We start from the raw sequence: 15,267 nt of genomic DNA on the forward strand, positions 1-15,267 counted from the left end.
AAATGTCTTCCACATGGTGAGAGAACTTTCCAATACTTGTGCAGGAAGCCTAAGAGTAGTTTGAAATTAAGATATGGCTGTTCTTGGTGACTTTTATTATGTATGCCCAAGGTATTAGCACTTGTCTCTGAGTGGGACTCTGAGGTGATAGATAGATGAGTCTGCGGTCTGTATTTAGGCACTTTGCTCATTTCCTGAGAGCTGTGTGGAAGGCATTTGGGTGCTCATTAAGTTCCCCACCATTCTCCGAGAGCAACAGGTGGTGAATCAAAGCTTCTCTGGCATTTCATGGCTGGTTTCCTCAATGTCTTGGAAATAACGGATGGCATTTGCATGCTGTCTATAGTGCCAGCAGATAAGAAGGGGATGGATAGCAACAGGAAGAAGTATTTCCAAAGCATAAACTAACACACAAATTCTTGCTACCACACATTCTAAATTCATACATGTGGTTTCCTCTTTTAAATATTGTTACTCGTTCAAACTAGGAAACCATGCTTAACTAGCCTGTGGTTAGCAACCTAGCAGAAGCAAGGTATAGTAAAAGTGTAAAGAACATCTCAAGTTAATGAAGCTATATCGTAAAGTTATAAATTCATAACTCTACGTTTCGAAACATCCATGACAACTAATGACTATGTGTTCTTAAATTGTCTCCTTCACAACATGACTTCTTTATACTGACTACCCACTACCTACATTATAAAGAAAGAATATTGCCCACATCCTGAACTAGAGCGATAAGTCAAAGCTAATTAAACCAAAACCAGAATCTGTGATTTAAATCAAATAGTGGGTAGTTCCCCAGCAGTACTTGATAATTCAAGAGAAAAGTGTCTTCAGTGGATGATAAAAAGGTTTTATCGATTGGTAACTAGTCAGGCTTTACAAACAAAGGAACATAGCTATATGATCTCACCAACATACATCTGGCAATGTCCTAGGACCCTAGGAATAAAGTATTTACTGGAGGTGTCAAATCACCAACACTCTTCCCAATCTGAAAAAGTTCAAAACATTTGGACTAGTTCACATACGACTAGGGAAATGCCATGTGATATTTTTCATGGTGGAAGACATAAAATGAGTAAGAGGTAACGATAACAAATAGTGGTAATGAAATTGTTTTCTGATTGTTTCGGGGGGAAGGGTAAAACTGGGGTAAAACCCCAGTACCTTTACCCTTACATACTCTTTTCTCACCAAGATTTGCCTCATACTCAGGAGAAGGGACAGCTGGATTTCAGTGCAGCACTGAGGTTCCTGCCACACGAGCTGACATTGAGAGCACAGCCCTGCTAACCTATGAGCCAGTCCTGCAGATAACACTGCCCCAGCCCTTCCCAAATGCCCTTCCTTTCCAATGACTTCCCTCTTATTTATAACGCAACCAGGTTCTTTTAAAGTAATATTGAATATAATTTTCTTACATTTGCTTAAAAATCTATGATCTTCTAATCATTTCTTAAAAGCTTCTTTTTTTTTTAATGCATAGGAATTACTAAGGAACTGCCACAGTTCCTTCAATAAAATGAAGTTATTTTGCTAAATATCAAATGATAAGGAAATGACTTTGACCCTTTAGTAAACTGTTGTCATAGGGTATACTTTTTCACTGAGGAAGCCAAAGACAAAATACGTTAAAAGGAATATCTGAATGTCTATGATACTAATCTGGAAACATCAAAAAAAAAAAAACAAAAAACAACCACTCCAGAAATTTCTGTGTGCTAATCTGAAAGACACAGTTTTCAGGTCTGTTACTTATACCAAATATACTCATAAAATATATGTGATACCATATGATGTCTGGGAACTCAATAATTTAACATAGCCATATTATTTCATCAAACACAACCTTCATCAAACAGTACACATGACTCCCACACTGAAATTAGGATTACTAATTTCAGAATGGTCTGATGCACACTAAAGATTGATTCAAAATCTATGAGAACAATGTATGGAAAAATCTTACTTGCATGATGTTACTCTATCAAATGCATCTAGAATTTTAAAAAAATACCTAAAACTTTTAAGCTTTGTTTATTTTTTATTATGATTTTGATTATGATTATGATTATTTTACTTTTAAGCTGTAAAAATATCTTAAAGGAATAACTACTGCTAAGGCAGCAGAACTTTAAGCCTTGCCAGTTGCCATGTGAAAAATTTTAAATAATTTTTAAAAATGTATGTTTCATAACATTTTAGGTAGTTTTAAAACATGTAAAACAATGGTTTCAAATTAAGCTTTAAGCAATTATTTCAAAAGATACATACAAAGTTCATGGAAATAGTATATGGGTCGGAATAGTTTAGTAATCGGATTTGTACTTTGCAGTGGGAGTTATTGACAGGAAGTGGAAGCAAAAAACACAATAAAACGATTATTATAATGAATGAATTACAAAAACAGCTGCCTCCATGTTCAATTTATGGGGATGATAAGACTCTGATTTTAGTCAAAATCTGATAGGACGTTAAGAATAAAATTAAAATATGAAAGTAGACTTCCTAGACTTTAAAGAATTCCTATTGGCACTTAAATTTTTTCAAGGGGCGTAGTAGGTTAAGTAGTAGAATATATAGTCCAGATATGTTTGCCACATGTCCAGCAATGGCAAATATTACCAATACCTGTGCCTAGTTCTCAATTTAAAAAATTTAATTGAGATGGCTGGAGAGTGTTTAAAGAGAGGCATTATATTTTTAGTTTTCTTTTTTTTCCTATTTTCCTTTGAGTTTTGTGACTTTCATAATTACATTTCTATGAAGCTGAGACTGTCAGTGCTGTATTTACCTTTATCCCCGGAAGTCCAGGAAGCCCAGGAAGCCCTGGTTCACCCTACATAGGAAAATCACATAGCATTATAGAACAGTAGTCACTCAGTCACAGTATGTGGAGAAAAACATGGCAAATGTTCCTAGCTGAATACTTGCTGCATATAAATACATACATAAATGCTGTCTAGTTTCAAGGACTTTGGTGACATTATACAGTTCAGTCAACTCTTGATTCAGGGATTGGTTGACCATTTTGTAGATTTTTCAGGATTTTTCTCTCTTCCTGTCATCTCACTGCTCATTGGCATTTCTGCCAGAAGGCAAGCAAGAGAAGAAGTAGAAGGAAAAGGCACTCCTACGTTTTATTATTCTCTGGTAAATGATTTCTTGTGGAAGCTGAGGTTCTTTGCTGAAATGAGGATTTTGTACGCATTTGAATAATGCATCCTATTCCAGGGCTCTCTTACCTCAGATAATCAAGAGTTGGCTGTGTGAACAGATGGTCACATCAAAACAATATACATTAAGTCTTGCTCACTTAAAAGTATAGTAAGATTTCTTTTCCATTCCTGAATGATGAGAAGATAAATGCATGGTTAAGATTCTACTTAACTCCAGCCTGTATCTCTGACCGTTGTTGAGTCTGGGTAACTCTGCTTAGCAATTTCGGGCTAATGGTACCATGTGTGCAGCTGTTCCTGAATACAGGTTTGAGATTAAGTGGTACATTTTGTGTGAGCACACTGGAGTCAAGCTAAATCTCATTTTCACAGAATTGTCTACATTATTTTAAGTACAAAGTACAGTGACAAAAGGTTACATTGCTTAGAAAATCTCCTGAATTCCATTAAAGAAGCATAAAGAAATCACTGGGGAAACTGAAAGTCTATCCTGTATTGGACTGAGGTGACTATTATTCGCAGAAACAACATTTGAGGGTAAAAGGCACACACTGTTTCATAATGGTCAGTCAGTGGGACAGACAAGTATATTCAAAGAGATTGGAGCATCAAACTAAGTAAAAGTGTTAAAGGGAGGTACTGCTTTTAATCTAAATGCTTTAACAATCCCCATTCCATGGAAAATCTACTAAGAACAACCAGATATTTCATCTTTAACAGTAGTACTTTCATATTATGAAGAGTCACGATGTGCTCTGGTATTATATTTAAAAAAATGACTCCACATAACTTATTAAACTGTATGGTTAGACATAGAGGGGAAACTGACTTTCCTGATGGTTTAGGCCATAGGGGCTTCAGGAATGCAAAAGAAAAACTATGCTGTTTCAAACTATATAACTGAAATTTTGCACTGTGAACAGTAAGACTAAGATGAGGTTAAGTCAGAAAAGAATGATCATTAAGAATTTGATATTCTATTCAAAGAATACTTGTCTAAGTAGATTAAACTTTACACAGAAACATTATACATTAGATTTTCTTTTTTCTTTCCCTTTTGCCCTTCAAACAACAAATTTAAGAAGATCTAGTAAATAAGGCTTGCATCCATATTTTACTGAAGATTCTCTTTTACCTTAAAAAATGTACAAGCCCTTGAATATACAATAAACTGCAGTAGAATATACAACCAATAAAAGTAAACACATTGGTGATAAACTGATAGTTTTGTATTGCTTTAGAAAAGTCTCCTCAAAGTCAAGACATCCTATTTGAAACATGTGTGAAAATATATAGGTCAAATCACTGTTTCCATACAGGAGAAATGTCCTACACACACACTTCCCTCCCACCGTATTAAAAAGAGTCTATGACTAATTAAAAAAAGATTTTTATAGGGGCGCCTGGGTGGCTCAGTCAGTTAAGCATCCGACTTTGGCACAGGTCATGATCTCATGGTTCATGGGTTCGAGTCCCGTGTCGGGCCCTGTGCTGACCGCTCAGAGCCTGGAGCCTGCTTCAGATTCTGTGTCTCCCTCTCTCTGACTCTCTCCTGCTCACGTTGTCTCTCCCTCAGAAATAAAACATTAAAAAAAAGATTTTCATATACATATGCATACACAGACACACACCTATGTTTTCTAACACTGAGAAATGTCTATAAGACATTATGGAGTATTTTATAATGTAGATTGAATACTTACAGAGACTTTGAGCATTTAGCTGTTCCCTACATCACATGTGTATGTACGTATATATTTATATTAGAATATTAAATGGGCTTTTTAAAGTACAGATATTTCAAGAATTCATATTTCATAGTATTGGATTTTTATAAATTTGACCTTTCCAAATTTACATTTATTCAATGTAGTAGTCAACATAATGAAAGATTATAAAATATTTTATGTTACCCTTTGTGGAACATCTCAACATTTTTTAGGAAGACTTCTCTTCCTATACAAGTTCCATAAAGGCTTGTCTTTCAGTTAAGACAATTTTTTGTTAACTTCATGCTTGCCTATTTCTTAGCTCGGGAGCTTCTCTGGAGTGAGATCTTAGGCATGCATGGCCCTAGGTCAGATGTGGGTCATAATTAAGAATTGGTTTATTCTTCCATTTGAAAAATACTTGTCCAAATAGACTAAATTTTACACATTATCTTTTGGGTTCTTTTTTTTTTTTCTTTCCCTTTGACTCTTTACCTCCCATTAAAGGAGACCTTTATCTGCTGTCAAATTCTGACTCTGCTTTTGCCCCACATTTCTGTTACAGTGTCCTCTACTTCTAGATATATTTTAACTGGGAGGGTCCCTTCCAATGGGGAATCAAGTATTTTTATCCCTTTAAAGTTAAAACATATAAAGAGATGCAGAGAAGGTAGAAAAGTAAAAACTATGTGATGGCACACAATACCTATTTTTATAAATCTACACATTCACTTTAGAAATATAAATACACACGCTAACTCATCTATCAATCACACATTTTACTGCTGAATCTATAAAAGAAAAAAAACTATAATGAAACCATTTCTACATTATGAATGTTGGTCTAAAAAACAAATTTACATACTGGACAACGGCAAATAGTGGAAAGCTAACCAATGGGCTTTTCATTCTGTCTTGAAACTCTACGTCTCTGGGAACGTCCCTAACGCAGGAGGTTAAGTGCTGAATCCACAACACGGTTCTGCAATGATCAGGGACATGCTTTGGAAGTTCCCTTGAATTGGTTCTGTACTGAGTTCTGTTTGTCATTTTCTAATCTAAGTAAGCAGCAAACATGGGAATATTCTACTTTTAAAGCAATGTTGCGGTAAGTATTGCCAAATCCTGATATTAGACAAAGGAAGTCATAAATATTGTGGGCAAGTGAGATTGCGTCAAAGGATAGGATCTGGCCTAAATATTGATGAAAAAGATGCTGTGCCTTTCAGGGCACATACTCATTCAAAAAGGTTGTAAGTTTTTAATGAATCCACCCCTTCTCCCGATATAATTTAAAGCAGATTTTTAATGAAATACAAAGGAAATCCAATGTTTCCATATGTAAACCTATAAACTTCCAGGAATGAATCCTAACTGTATTTCTAAATAATCATGAGAGGGCCATATTTTACTAAAAAAATTGAAAATCATTTTGGATCTCCCACTCTGAAAACAGTGGAACCTATACAAGTTTATAGCAGATTTGTTTCATTTTGTTTTGTTAAAAAGGCATAATAGTCTTGTAGGCATTTCTTTTAGTATATCAGATTTAGAGAGCAGTTTAAACGTAACCTTTAGTTTTGAAATACTAAGGAGTCTAAAATTAGATCATCTAATTTACAAATGATTTTTTAAAAATCATATATGTATCCATAGGTTGGTTAAAGTACTTGGCTAGTGTCTCCAATTAAAATTTAGTTTATTAACAAATCTGGTTTGTATAGATCATCTGAGAAGATTATTTGCTTTTTCAAACCAAAGGGGACCATGACTCTCTGATGATATAACTAATTTCAAATTTCTTACATAAAGAATCAGTAAGAAATCTTAGGAATCAAATAGAAAAATTCACAGAGTTCTGCTGGGTTCTTCGGAAAAGCCTGAACTTTACCTGAAACTGGGCCTGATGAATCATTACTCCTGGAGGCTGAGTTTCAAAGAAAACTCTATTTTTAAAAATTTTAAAAGAACATGAAAGACTTTCTCAAAAATCACTAAGTCTCTAAAACAAGCAATGATCTTCTCAATGACTTCAAGAGTGTGGGAACATTATTGTTTTCATGTCTTAAGGTTCCAAACTCCTATAATGAGATTTATTCTCTGTTTTCTTTTATATCAATGAGGTAAATTCTATGACTCTAACCACATTTTTTCTACAACATCAGCTATTGCTAGATAAAGGCAGTCATGATCTTAGGAGTTTTGACCTAATGTGGAATTCACATTTACTTGTTAGCTACAATACATCTGTTATCTAAAATCTAACCACATTGGACACTGATATCCAGATGCTCAGACAATAAACTGCTAACAGTTGTTTCCTGCCTCAGAGTCAAATGAGAATATGAATCTAAACATAATCACTGCATATTCTCTAATTGATCACTGAAGTGAAGCACAAATGATTTTTAAAAAATCATGTATGTATCCACAGATTGGTTAAAGTACTTGGCTAGTGTCTCCAATTAAAATTTAGTTTATTAACAAATCTGGTTTGTATAACATAACATTTGTTGCATAGGTAGATATGATTCACATAAAAAATTATCAGTAAGGAAGTATTTGAAATAAAAAGAAAAGGGATATAAGAAACTATCATTCCCTACTGAAACAGTTTAGTAAATATTCATTTCTTCTCATGAATGATAGAAACATGCAGAGTATCTTTAAACATGCAAGATAAGTTGTTGGCATTCCAACCCAACCGATCTTTGTTAGTCTCAAACAGCTAAGTATAGGCAGACTTTAGTTAATAAAGCATCTTTCTACATGTACACAGTGTTTCATATTTTGCTATGGTCAGCATCAGTCTTTTTAAAATGCAGAATAATCAATAGCACTCTGCATGCAAAGCATGAAAACTGCATCATTTTGCAATAATTGCTTTCATATTACACAGTGGACAGTAGATATAAAATGGCAAATATGTGACAGTACAAAGAACAACACTAGAATAAAGATGTTACCTTTTGCCCTGGACGACCAGATTCTCCAGGCTCCCCCTGACCAAAGAAAGCCAAAGATGAACAAACAAACAAACAAACAAACAAACAGTCTTATAAGAATTTTCCAAAATGCTTAGGCCTCTGGACACTTTCACAGAGATGGTCTAACCTTCTTGATCATATGCATTTCATTCACTTTATTCTACTACTCTACATTTCAATAGAGACAGAACTTTTTTCTTGGTGTGGACATACCTAAATCTCACCTACAAATCCACATTTCCATAAAAACCATTCACAGAGAGAAGTGAAGGCAATACCTCTTATTTAAGCCTTTATCAGAATTCTAGCAGATATTCCCTGTTGTGTTTGGAAGCTAATTATTGCAGAAGAATAGAAACAGTTATAACCATCAAAATTGGTACTAAAGAAGAGTGAGCAGAGGCTTATAAAATTCAAAACTGTAACTCCTGGGGTATAAACACTCACAAGGCTATAGTTACCTTAATTCCTGCTGCAGATGATCCAGGGTCACCCTAAAACAAAACCAATGGGAGATTATTCCACAGGATATGAGAATAGGAAACATACAAACACATGGAGAGCCAATTTCAACATGGCACTCCAAAGGAGCCCCATATCTAATGGGCCTGACTATGCTCCATAAAACGATATCAACTTGTCAGCTGTTAAGATGTCAACAATTTCCAAGGTAAACAATGCACTTTCTAAAAACATGAGCTTATTTTGAATGCAAAATACTCAAGGACTATACTCTTTGAAGTAAATATAAATATTCAAATAGGTATGTCTTCCCTTGATATAGTGTTAAAAGTGTATTCTAAAGTAATAAATTGTAATTTGGAGACCTGGAACTTTGGTTTTCTCTATTTCTGGAATTTATTAATGTCACGGGCTATCAGTTACTGGGAGTTCCTTGACCCTCTCAGTCTTCAGAAAGTCCAGGGCTCAAGAGATGAAGTCAAAGGGTTAATGATGTCGAGCTGGAGAAAGCCACGTAGCAGGTCAGTTGGTTTTCCTCATGGAGCACTGTCACAGTTATGACCGGCACATTTTCTCTAGCTTTACATTTATTTCATTGTGATGCAGTAACCAGAAAATTACAGGATGATGGATGACTCATGGGTGGCAGGGACACATGTACGATCTAAGAGAAAATCTTGAGAAAGAATCTGGTTTTCTAAAAGGCAATGTATTCCACAGGGAATTCACAGAGGGTGACTACATTTTCAAAGCACATATGCTATAAAATAAGCAGAGAGAGATTAGTAGAAAAGAATAGGGAGGTTAGTTAAGAATGTTGTTGATTTCTGAAATGAAGCCAACAAAGGGCCTAGATTTTCAAGCTCCTTCCAGCCCTTTGTCTCATGAACATGCTACAAGGCAAAACAGGGAGAAAACTTAGCTATTTGAGACTTTCAAGAAGATAAGAACAGGTATAAGGAGGAAGGCACATCCTGGGATTTCCTCAGCTGTCACATCTATGCAACTGCTCAAGGAAATCCAGGGGTCTAGTTCCTTGTTCTGGGTTTAGGAACCCCCCTCATTTGTCTCTTTTAGAGACAGAGATGAGGCCTCAGGCCTCTGTGCATGGAGCACTTGTCCCCTTCTCTCAATTCCTTCCCCCTCATCCCCAGGCTGACATCTTCTCTCTCTTGAGGTCTTGGCTTAAGTGGCTTTGCCTCGAAGAACCCTTCTCCAACCAACTTAAGATGCATGTCCCTTACATACACATTTTACTGTTCAGCACTGAGCTCTGTTCGTGTCCTACATAGCTTACTTCATAATTACATATTTATTTATTTACTGTCTGTCCCTTCATTAGACAATCAGCCACATGGGGGCAGATTTAGTATCGATTTTTATTCAGTGCCTAGCCCATAGTATATGCTCAATACATATATGGCAAATAAATGAGCAAATCTCAAAAAGAATGTTTTAAATAACTCAGCAGTCAAGGATCAAAATGAAAAAGTGGTGCCTGGGTGGTTCAATAGGTTGAGTGTCCAACTCTTGATTTTGGCTCAGGTCACAATCTCATGGTTTTGTGAGATTGAGCCCCATGTGGGGCCCTGTGTTGACAGTGTAGAGCCTGCTTGGGATTCTCTCTCTCCGTCTCTCTCTGCCCCTCCCTTGCTTATGCTCTCTCTTGCTCTCTCAAAATAAATAAATTAACTTAAAAAATGAAGAAAAATTAGGAAGGAAAAAATGCTTGGGAAGGATAAGGAAATAATAAATTAGCTTACTGAGGAAATTGATATATATGTGAGCCTCTGTGATGTCTGTAATTGTTATAACCCAAGGAAAAACTAAATCATGACAAAACTTAAGAAAAGGACTTTACATACTGTTTTATACTGATTTCTCTTTCTAATCATTAACATTCAGTTGAGTTCCAAGTGGGAAGTGAAATAAATGTGGCTAATAAAATAAAACTTATTTCTATTACTATTAAATCAAATCTGAAAGCCTTCAACACCAATGAATCAGGTTTGTAATATTTTGCACAATAAGACCTTTGTATTCCTAAAAACAATTTTGACTTTGCTGAGCCCCTTCCCTCATCTCATTTATATCTCATAAAACTCTGATGAGATAGAGCAGATATTACTATTTTCATTTAATAGACAAGGACATTGAAGCAATGAGAGGATAAGTGAATTTTGAACTTCCTAAATTCCATTGCCATGTTCTTTTTATTAGAATAAGAATTATTGGTTTATTTCATTTTGACAACAGGGCATAAAGGTTCCAGTAAACTTGTAAATAAAAGGAAGTTGCTTATATTAACTGTAGTTTAAAACCTTTTATTTTTAGTGTCTTAATGTAAAGTGGCTGGATAATCCACAAATGAGAATAAGGAACAGATTTAGTTCTCATAGAAAGTAGATGGAAAGAAAAGGACAGTTTCCTGAAAGGCTGATTTATTTGTGGAAATTGGAGCAGTTTCATTTGATGGAGGACTATGAGTGATATTTTAATTCTCTTTTAAAAAACTTAGACTGTGAAATCTCGAGGAATTTTTTAAACTTTTAAGTGGCAAGACAACTGCTGAAAGACAGTCATAAGTTAAACATTTTAAAGTAGAGTGTTGCAAGGAGTAGAAATAAAACAGTCAGTGTTCATAATCCTCATTCCTGAAAAAGTGAAAGCGAACACAGGACTAAAGTATGAAAAACCCAACTATGTCTTAAATAGACGCTTAGCTTCATAAGTCAGCTGGTCTGGAAACCCAAGTTTCAACAGGGTAAGTAAGTCACAAATGGGAGAATACTTTGAGAAGACACTTGAGATAAACAGACGGGGCTTTACCACTGATCATTCAAACACAAAGGGCTTCTGTTTTTGGTCATGCTAATGTTCAAATACAATAGCTGGTATATAATTTTATGCACGTGTTAATAAAGTCTATGTGGATAAATGAAGTGAATATGGTGACATTTCTATCCTTCACTAATTCAGTCAATGAATGTTTGTTGAGCCCCCATTGTGTGCCAGCCATGTTCTGTTTGCAGGGATGCTAGGAGCTGGGTGAGAACAGGAAGCAATGCAGTTACAATCCGTGCCCTTGACCTGTGCTCAGGACCATCACATACCAATATATGTACCCAAAAATATTATTGGTTGAAAGCATGAAAAATACTTTCCATTTCTTTTCTTTAAAAAAAATCTGGGGTTGGAAGAGACTCTCATGTTTGGGATATTCTATGTTCCTGTATATACCAGATGACATGATAAACAAATGCCTGTCACAGGAAAAAGGTCTACCATTCTATGAAAATAAAAAACAGTTGAAAGGGAAAAAATGTTTTAAAGGTTGTTTATTCAATAAATATTTAGTATCTTCCAACTCTGTGCCAGGAACATGGATTGATGCTGGGAATAATTTGGCATCATACAGCTTTTTGTTTATTTATTTGTTTTTCTTCTCCAATGAGCCAAATGTCCAATTAAACAAGGAATTATAATAAATCCCAATAATGGTTATGAAAGGTACTTTAAAGAGTGCTATGGGAGTACAGAGTAGGTAACCTAACCAGTGTGGAGGAGACTGAAAGGCTGCCCTAGGGAAGTGACTTATAAACTAAGGTCTCAGTGGACTGAAGAATAGAAGGTGGACAGACAATAAGAGTGTTGTAAGGTGAGAGAACCATTACGTGCCAAGTCAGAGAGGGCCCTGCATTGACTAGACGTGGTGCAGTGTGGGGGTGAGGGGGGGTGGGGGCCCTCTGAAACAGGCCTTCACATGTGATTTTAAGAAAAGAGAATTTGATTCGAAGCTCCAAATATGGGTGTGGCTTCTAAAAAGGCTCAGAGGATGAGAATGCGCTGTGGGCATACACTAAGAAGGCAGTGCGTTTACAGGAATGGAGACTGAGGGAGCAGTGAAAATGAAGGCGCAGACAGGCTGTAGCAAGACAGTGAAGGTGGAGCTTCTGAATCTGCAGACCGAATTGTGAATAATAGAGTGGCACGGCCAAACCATTCAGTGCGCTGCACAAATACCTGCTTTCAAGTTGACCAAAAGAGATAACAAGTCCATTTCTGCATTTGTTGGGTGGGATTAACACTCCAAAGAGCAGAACGTAACCTCTGCATAGTAACTCCACACATGATTGAAATCATTCTTTGGAATGTCACTCACAAGGCCTAGAGTGAACGGCAGTTGCTGGCCACGGACAAAACCCAGCCTAGTGGTTTTTATAGTTCCACAGCATTTCCAGATGACCAGTCTGGAATGATTTAGATTGCTTTACCATCCAAAGGCACTGAGATGGATCAAAAGGAAAAAAAATCCTATTGAAGTGAATCCGTCAATGACGTAATTTACTATATCAATGGCAGAAAAAAAGCATTTTTTGATTTTGTATCTCAAACTTGGTACATGATGAATGAGCTTCACATATTGAACCCAAAGGCCATGAGAAGAGTGTTTCCAACATACTGGAAACAAATTATATGACAGAAGCAGGAAATGTTTAAAAAAAACACATCAAAAATTATATTTCAATTACAGCATTCTCGGCATGAATGCTACAGGTCAGATTACAATTTATACATTACAGATTCCTATTTACAATCCCCTGTTTAGACCTATTGAAAGTTTATAGAAATGATTTCCGTTTTAACTGAAGGATTTCTTGTACTTAATTTCAGTTGACTAATAAAACTTTTTGATAAAAAGAAAACAACCAATCTAGTTGATTTCAATTCCCATGTGGTAAGAAAGCTAACATTTATTGAGAGTTTACTATGTGTGAGTCAATATGGTAAATGATTTGCATTAATATAAAACAGTCTTCCTTTGAGATGAACTTGGAATTTTCAAAGAAAAGGGTTACTTTACTACTGGAAAATTAAATGTTAAAAATGTGTGATTAAAGAAACAATTATTGATCTACATTCCAAAAGTGAAGCTTTAAAAATACAACTTCTAAGAGCATAACATTCTCTACATGAATCCACATAGGTATTGTCCAGACTTGGCATAAACTTTTTTCACTTGAAAAAAAACTGCTTTCTGTTTAGAAGATTTCCTTTCTTTAAGCAGAGACTGGTAACTAAGGCCTGTGAGCCAGCTCCTGTTTTTGTGTGGCCCATGTGCTAAGAATGTTTTTTACATTTTTACATGGTTAAAAAAAAATGAGAAGAACAATATTTCATGACACATGAAAATTACATGAAATTAAAATTTCAATGTCCAGAAATAAAGTTTTATGGGAACACAGCCACACTCATTGGTGTACATACTGTTTATGCTTGCTGTCACACTGTAAGAACAGAGTTGAGTAGTTGTGACAGAGACCACAAGGCCCAGAAAGCCTAAAATATTTATTTTCAGGCCCTTTACAGGAAAGGCTTGCTGACCTCTGGTTTTAAGTATAAACAAAAAAGTTAAATAGAACATCCAGGTTTATATTTCTGGGGGTTGAAATTCTGACTTTGAGAGTCATCAAGGTATATCATTGGTCTTATTAAGTATTAAACATATTCATGCCATATTTGATTGCAGCATGATAATTAAATTTGACAGATATATACAATGGGTCTATAGCAGTGCTTCTCAACTAGAAATGATTTTGTCCCCCAGGGGACATTTGGCAATGTCTAGAGACAGATTTGGTTGTCACAACTACTGGTATCTAGTGGGCACAGGCCAGGAATGCTGTTAAATATCTAACGCCCCCGAGAAAGAATTATCTAGCCCAATATGTCAATGATGCTGAAGCTGGGAAACCTTGGTCTACAAGAAGCCAAGGGTCCACTCGAATTTCTGGACTGCTCCTCGAATACAAATATAATTGCTACTTGGTGACATTAATTCATTCCTACCATCATCCAGGCCATATTTATATTAATATTTATAAGAATGAGAAAGATAAATTTCCCTTTATTTTATGAGTACGTTTTTATGACTAACCATTATCCATCTGTACTGTAATAATTTTCAAAGTGAAATATTTTTATTCTCAACTGTGAACCTCAATGAATAAATCTTTTTTATCATTCAATTGTTTAGCTTGATTTTAATTAAAATCCGATTATTTTTAGTTTCTTAAAAGATCTTTTCTTAATTCTTAACATACAGCACAGGTGAAGTAAAATGCCCCTCTTATGTCAGAGATGTCTATAAAGTATGAACGCAAGCAATGGCTATAATGATAGATGGGGAGAGGGGTATGAGAAGAGGTTGAAAGATGAACCAGGAGACCATTGTAATATAAATGCTAATAATGGTTTAAAAGATGAAAAAAAAAGAATGCAAAGCCTGGCAAAATATCTGAATTTAGTAGATTTCAAGTTGAGGCAAATTTTCAAGGCTGCATAATCAAATGACATTTACTTTCAAACTTTTAAATCTCATCTCAATCCTGTGACATGTTCTCTCTAACCAAATTGGAACAAATGGAATCACGTTAGAAACTTTATTTTTATATCTCTGAGTATCAAGAGAGTGCCTCATTAACATAAATAAATGATTTTCTTCCCTGGAAGCCATATTACTGGAAACCTAGCTACACATTCTCTAGAATTTGTGACATACCATTTTATTTTAAAAATATTTATGGGGTGTCTGGGTGGCTCAGTCGGTTAAACATCCAACTTTGGCTTAGGTCATGATCTCACAGTTCATGGGTTGGATCCCCACTTGACGGGCTCTGTGCTGACAGCTCAGAGCCTGGAAACTGCTTCCGAGTCCATCTCTCCCTCTCTCTCTTTGCCCCTCCCTCACTTGAAGTCTGCGTCTCTCTCTCTCAAACATAAATAAACGTTAAACTTTTTTTAATATTTAAATTTGTATTTAAGAGCTTGTGAAAAGATCACCTTTCTAAATTGGATACTTAAATGCTTTCCAAACTCAGAATTATTTCTCATCTTACCATATTAAGCTACTACCACTCT

At 35.5% G+C, this 15,267-nt stretch overlaps 1 protein-coding gene across 1 annotated transcript in view; it reads right to left on the reverse strand.

Moving 5' to 3' along the window:
* The window catches only part of COL25A1 (collagen type XXV alpha 1 chain), a 450,359-nt gene that overhangs the window by 59,359 nt on the left and 375,733 nt on the right, over positions 1 to 15,267 (reverse strand). Inside the window, exons 16-18 of the mRNA XM_077778460.1 lie at positions 8,346 to 8,378; positions 7,864 to 7,899; positions 2,804 to 2,848 (exon numbers count right to left, since the gene is read on the reverse strand). Of these exons, the coding sequence (XP_077634586.1) occupies positions 2,804 to 2,848; positions 7,864 to 7,899; positions 8,346 to 8,378 (114 nt within the window). The remainder of the gene's footprint in view (positions 1 to 2,803; positions 2,849 to 7,863; positions 7,900 to 8,345; positions 8,379 to 15,267) is intronic.

The sequence above is a fragment of the Crocuta crocuta genome, unplaced genomic scaffold, assembly GCF_008692635.1.
Source record: "Crocuta crocuta isolate KB4526 unplaced genomic scaffold, BGI_CrCroc_1.0 scaffold587, whole genome shotgun sequence".
In the NCBI taxonomy this organism is placed as follows: domain Eukaryota; kingdom Metazoa; phylum Chordata; class Mammalia; order Carnivora; family Hyaenidae; genus Crocuta; species Crocuta crocuta.